Raw genomic sequence first — 6,563 nt, forward strand, 5'->3', positions numbered from 1 at the left:
CGAGTGCTTAACAAATAATAATAACTTAATCATAACACATAATAATTAATCATGGCTTTGGCCTCTTACTGATAAAAAAAAATGTTAATGGACCAATTGGAGTCATTTCGCATAGATCACTCAAAGATGAATCCTAATCAATCCTTAACTTCAAATCTACACCATTTATTTGATCTCTATTTCTATTAAAAAAAAAGGATGAATTTAAAGCCCAAATGGCCTATTCACCTTCTTTTTAGTGTTGTTATACCCATTCACTTACTATCCATTGTTATGTTGTAGAATTCATAGCTTGATTGTATAATTATATTTAGTAATTACATAATATTCTAGTTTCATAATTAGAATTTACACTCGAACTATCACTTTATCATGATTTAATTGCATTAGTTCTTTGAATTGAATGTCTCCTTATAAGCATCCATTGTCACTAATTAGAATCTAGATCTAAGGGCAATTTAAACAAGTTCATCACACTCTTCTTAGATAGAGAGAAATAGAACGCTTTTGTTGGTTTCATTTTTCTTATCATTTGGTTGAATTGATGAATTTGGACTAATAGTCTATTGTCTTATTGAAGTTATTCTTATTTGTAGCTACACGAATTGAGACACATATATCTACTAATGTAAATGTACATTAAAAGGAAAAAAAGAAGTAATTTCCAAGCAAATACTACTTATAGTTTGTGTTTAGATTTGCACATACTATAAATGTCTCAGGTACAAAATTAGTGTGGTGCTCACATTATTTGCAATAGAAAACAAAGTGTTAGAACATGGAAGACATGACTTTTGGAGCTTTTAATATATGTTTTATAGTTATTAAAGATTATTTAAACTAAAGAATTTGGAATCTTTAGTAGTGAATATTATTGCATTTTTGTTATATGCATGCCCATCCCTCAAGTCGCACTATCTCATAGATTTCAAGTAATCTCAACAAGGTGGTCAATGATCAAATTGAGGTTAAGATCTATCATAGTAGCAATAAATGTCCTCTTCTACTAATTCAATTGTTTAAAAGTTATATTATATGAATTGTATTATTGGAGGAGAAACAATTACTGCCCAAGTTTCAATTACCATTGATTTTCTTTCACTAATTTAAAGTCCACTAAGGGCCTATTTGGCAACGGGAGTACAAGCGGAATAGGCATATGTAAATTATTAAAATTTTGAATTCTTTGTTTGGATGCACCAAATCAGAATTGGAATACGAAATAAAATAGGAATGCGTATTCCAATTTTGGCCCAAAAATGAGGTTTTGCAATTCCACCCAAATAGGTGGAATTGGAATTCCCCATCAAATTCTCGCTGAACCAAATAGAGAATATGTACCCTCATTTTCTATTCCAAAATAAGTATTCCAGAATAGCTATTCCTATTCCCACAGCCAAATGGGCCCTAAAGTATTATCTAGTGGACCAATTCCCACTAATTTTTGTCACACAAAGTTGTAATTAGACTAATCTTACAACTTTTAAGGTACAAATGGTGCGTGGTTATTGGGGGACTTCTAAAAACGTATTGGATCAATTGTCAAATTTCTCAGTTCTCAAATTGAACATGTAATTAGGTAATATGTTTAGAATAGAACTTTGAAATGATCACTTTTGACCCTAGCATTACAAATCTTCTTATAACAATTATTTTTACTAAAACAAAATAGGAAAACAACGAAAATATATAAACATAATAAAAGATACCATCAATTTATTATGTTTTATTAAGCTGATGAGGTGATGACCTATAACTAAATCAAACAAATAAGTTTGGTAAAAGTATAAGATTTACTAATATCTAGGGTTTGCATATTTCCGGCCCTTGAATGCTAGAACATAAGAAATATTGCGCTAGTAACAAAGACGCGGCTTATAAGGATCGACGCTAGAAAATTCAAGTTATTAAGATCATAAAATAAGTTCGGACCAAGAAAAAGTTTGGATAAAGAACAAGATGTGTATAACCGTCGGCTGTGGGTTGTGTCAATTCGTGATGCCATCACATATATACATGTATTCCATGTTCATTTTCGAAAACCCTAATCATACTCTGCCTGAAGCCTGAAAATGGACGACGACCCTAATCTATTACCTGGAGCGAAGCCCATGAGAGATTTACCAAGACAGAGATTCGAAGTCGAGTTGAATCCAGATGAAATGAATGTCATCTCATGGAAAAAGTTGACAAAAAATGCCCAGAAAGCAGGCCAAAGTGAGCAATCAGCTGGACAAAGTGATCAAAAACCACAGCCTGAGAACACTTTTCGCAATTATTTTAGTCTTGTTCTTAAGAGAATGGAGAACATCTACCGAGGAGTTGATAGCAGCGATGAGGAGGAAGAGAAGGGTTGTGAAGGTGGCGACGGCGGCGCTACGGAATATTATGATTGTGACGACTCTTTCATAGACGATTCTGAGTTAAATGAGTACTACAAAGTGGACAAAACGAAATCCAAGTATAGTGGGTTTCGTATACAGAGGAGAACCCAAGAGAAAGACAAAGAGCCCAGGTCTTCTCCTGCGGAGAAATCATCAAAAAAGAAGAGAAAAAAAAATTCCATGGAGGATATCCCCAAAAAAAGAGCAAAGAAGAGGGTGAGTAGCATTCAGATGACTTCTCCTACATGTGCAACCATGGATAAACTTGTGGGTCATGATAATATGGATGTAGTTAGGGATAGAAAGATAAAGAAGGAGTTGGGTACTGGTTCCACCGGTGCCTTAGGATTAGATGAATTCAAAGAAGTGGGAAAAGTTTCTATGGAAGATATCCCCAAAAAAAGACCAAAGAAGAAGGTGAAACCCATTCAAATGCCTTCTCCTGCAAGTGAAGCCATGGATCAAGTTGTGGGTCATTATAATACGGATGAAGTTAGCGCTAGAAAGATAAAGAAAGAGTTGGGTTCTAGTTCCACTGATGCCTTAGGATCAGATGAATGTAAAGAAGTGGGAAATGTGAGCAAAGTTAGCATAGCCGCTGCATCTAATGTCAAAAAGAGTGATTCCGATACTGAGTTTTTAGATTTGTTGGAGGACGCATTCCTTGATTTGGAAAGTGCAGTTGCAGAGTCAAGTGCAGCACAGCAGGGTGATGTGAGTCAGGCGGCTGGTTCATCTGACGGAATGGGTAATAAGAGGAGGTATCTGCCCCCTGGTGTGAGGCAAAGACTTAATGAAGTTGGCAATTTGACCATTGCAAAGTATGGAAAAGTACCAAGTGATGTTTTTGATAGGCTTCACAGTATTTTACGACACATCATGCCTCGAAGAAACTTGAGGACTGGATTGAAGAGAATGATAAACAAACACCGTGATGCTTTGCAGGAAGGTACTGAGGCTCAGGGAAGCAGTGAGCAAGATAACGCAGCCATGCAGCAAGACAACGAAGATATTGAGGATGACACGGATGAACCCTAGATTTTTAAAAGGAATAGTTTATTATGTGTTGTCCTCTTTTTTTTGAGGCATCCTATGCCATAAGGCTCCGTTTGGTTGGGGAAGGTGATTTTTTGACATAACCAGGTTATCTTATAACCAGGTTTTCGAAAACCTAGTTTTGTGGTTTGGAAAGCCAATGGTCCGTTTGGTTGACACGGAAGATGAATATACTGTGGACCCCACAATATTATTAAAAAAATTGGAAGATGAAATTGAAAACCAGGTTATAATTTTAACCAACTAAACACAAAAGTTTTTTTGCAAAACCTGGTTTTGCCTCTGATAACCCGGTTTTGGCCCTCATCTTCCAGCAACCAAACGGGGCCTAAAATGTTAAAATGATAAAATCATTAACATCTGTACTTTTTGTACTTTTTGATGGAGTTATTTTTATTTAACACACTTATTTACTGATTTATATGTACTGTTGTTTTTAGTTCAATAGATTTGTAAGATAAACTGTAATTTTTTACAGTTTATTTATGGAAAGATCTTTATATATAAAGTCACATTAAGTATCCGATATAAGATCAACAATGTTATTGTAATATTTTATGTTGTTGAAGCTTCATTATGTGTTTTGATTCTTGTGTTCTTTAATATTATTTAATTATTCTCGTCACATTGAATGTATTTTAATACCATTTAATAGAAATATCTCTAAGTAAAGTGTACTATGTTAATTCATGTTAACTAGTATAAGGACAACTAAAGTTGGATTTTAAGTTAATATATCTATTATCTTATTGAAGTGTTTTCTTATTTGCAGGTACATGAATTGAGACATATATCTACTAATGTAAATGTACATTAAAAGGAAATAGAGAAGCAATTTCCAACCAAATACTACTTTTAGTTTGTGTCTAATTTTTCACATACTATAAATTAACTTTCATTATATTTCTTTAATACAACTGATTTTACTAAACATTCTAAAGGATACAGATAAATACATCTATCAATGATGCCAAGGATGGGGCATATCTTTCAAATATTTTATTCACGTATACTTTTTCACTAATCGATGCTTTATCAAATTAATTTTCATTAATAAAATAAATAGGCTCATCAACAATAACTAATGAGAGGGTGTTAATTTTACTCTAACCTTAATTATACTTGTTGCCCGACTATAGAATTTGTTCCAATTCTACGAGCCATGGTTCGTATTTAAAACTTGCCTGGTTTTAAGCCTTAAATTGATCATTCTATCTGTGAAATTTGCAAGTCTTTAGGCCTCCATGTCCCCGGCTTGTTAACAGTTCCGCATAGCACTTGAGATCATTGAAATCCAACTTCTGAGCCTCAAGATATAAAAGGTTAATGATTTCCGCCAAAAACATGTACTTCTTAACCTTTAACTTCTTAAAAGGTTAATGTTAACCATCAAAAATGTGTTTTTCTTAACCTCCAAATAAAAGGTTAATGTTAACCACCAAAAACATGTTTTTCTTAACCTCTCAAAAGGTTAATGTAAGCCTCCAAAATTAACTTCTTAAAAGAGGTTAAGATGAGCTCAAGATCTTAACCATTAACCTGCCAAACACAATCTTAACCATTAACGTGCTAAAAAAAAAAAAAAAGGGTTAAGATATGAAGGTTAAGAACTCAACTTATTTGAATGTAAGCGATTTTACAGTCAGCAACACGGGAGGAGTGAAGGAATGAATGTTTTGGATAAAGCCTTTGCTTTCAACCTGCAGCCTTTTCAACTCCATGCGCAGTGAATCAGAATAGTGCTAAGCACACGGGGACTATGGCATACGTGAATGCTGTAATAGTTATGTCTCAACTGGAAATGGTTATGACAGTTCCAAATTTCAAACTGTGGTATTTGTTTATAAATATTTTATTGTATTTGATGATAAGGAACGATTTAGTGATATGACATAGTCAATCAAAGTGCATATAATCTGGTATAATAAGACAATACGGAAAGATACATAGCTGAATAGATGCATTTGGAAAGTAATATCAGATAGTATGCCAACCCGAGTACACTGTTCTCCCACGTGAGCAAGGTGAAGGCGGCTTAAAGGAATGCAAAATCCTGCGGTTTGTTATACAGCCTACGCCACCTTGGACACCCTAGCTCCCAAGTAATAGCGTACTTACTTTCTCTCTGAAGATGTATCTATAAGCTGTGAGAGGTTGAAGTTCCCACCTGTACCACTCACGCAGAACTCTAGAATCCGGTCGTAAGTTAAGTCTCCCAATGCAAAACGTGGGTGATGTTGTGCCCTACAACATTCCTATGCAAAAGTCGCAGAACTTATTTGATTTGAATCTCATTTTATTGAACCTATGATAAGTTTCAATCTGCGGGCATTGAATGCGGGTTTTTGTGGAGAAGTAGAAATGGGGGAGATTTGTGGGGTATTGAAAGTGCGGATTGTGAAAGGAAGGAGCCTCACACTGCGGGATATCTGCAGCAGCGATCCCTATGTTGTTCTCAAGCTCGAAAACCAGGTGGTCAAGACGAAAGTTATTAGTAGCAATCTGAATCCTGTGTGGGATGAGGAGTTGATGCTCAATATATCTTCAACTACTCCTCGCAGTCTTAAAGTGGAAGTGTTTGATAGAGATACCTTCACTGCAGATGATGAAATGGGTGATGCAGAAATAGATCTGCAACCTCTTGCAACATCGGTAAGGATGCGCAAAGCTCTTCAGGGCACTCCATCAAGTACTCAAATTTGCAAGCTGTTACCCTCAAAAGACAATTACCTTTCTAGAGAGAGTTGTATTCGTTATGTTGATGGTAATATGATTCAGGAACTGTGATTAAGACTCCATAATGTTGAGTTGCACAAGTGTAATTCCCCTCAACACACGTGCAACTCAAAATGTTCTCTTCCAAGCTGCAATAATCCCTGTGTAGTGGCGATTGAAGCAAACCATGAAACGCATCAGTGCAATGAAAAATATTGTCCAAGAAAATGTACGATAAATGGGTGTAGCAGGACATGTGGAGTTAAAGACCATTTCCATGATTTGGATCAACATGCAGACACCACCAAAGTCACAAGTCTTTTGAAGTTTCAAGCTTTTAAATTATCTTTTTGTGATTAGTGATTTAAAATGTCTTTTTGATAGGTTAAGGATTTGATCATTTTTGGG

General features: G+C 35.1%; 1 protein-coding gene and 1 pseudogene across 1 annotated transcript; both read left to right on the forward strand.

The window, feature by feature from the left end:
• Window positions 1–2,072: 2,072 nt before the first annotated feature.
• LOC149564833 (ubinuclein-2-like) lies at window positions 2,073–3,422 on the forward strand. The gene has a single exon (XM_089816234.1). It carries the CDS (start codon window positions 2,073–2,075, stop codon window positions 3,420–3,422), a length of 1,350 nt encoding a protein of 449 aa, XP_089672360.1.
• Window positions 3,423–5,747: 2,325 nt separating this feature from the next.
• LOC149564834 (protein C2-DOMAIN ABA-RELATED 11 pseudogene) lies at window positions 5,748–6,242 on the forward strand (annotated as a pseudogene).
• Window positions 6,243–6,563: the final 321 nt, after the last annotated feature.

The sequence above is a fragment of the Cupressus sempervirens genome, chromosome 3 (genome assembly GCF_028749045.1).
Source record: "Cupressus sempervirens isolate cs-2001-9-10 chromosome 3, ASM2874904v1, whole genome shotgun sequence".
Taxonomy (NCBI): Eukaryota; Viridiplantae; Streptophyta; class Pinopsida; order Cupressales; family Cupressaceae; genus Cupressus; species Cupressus sempervirens.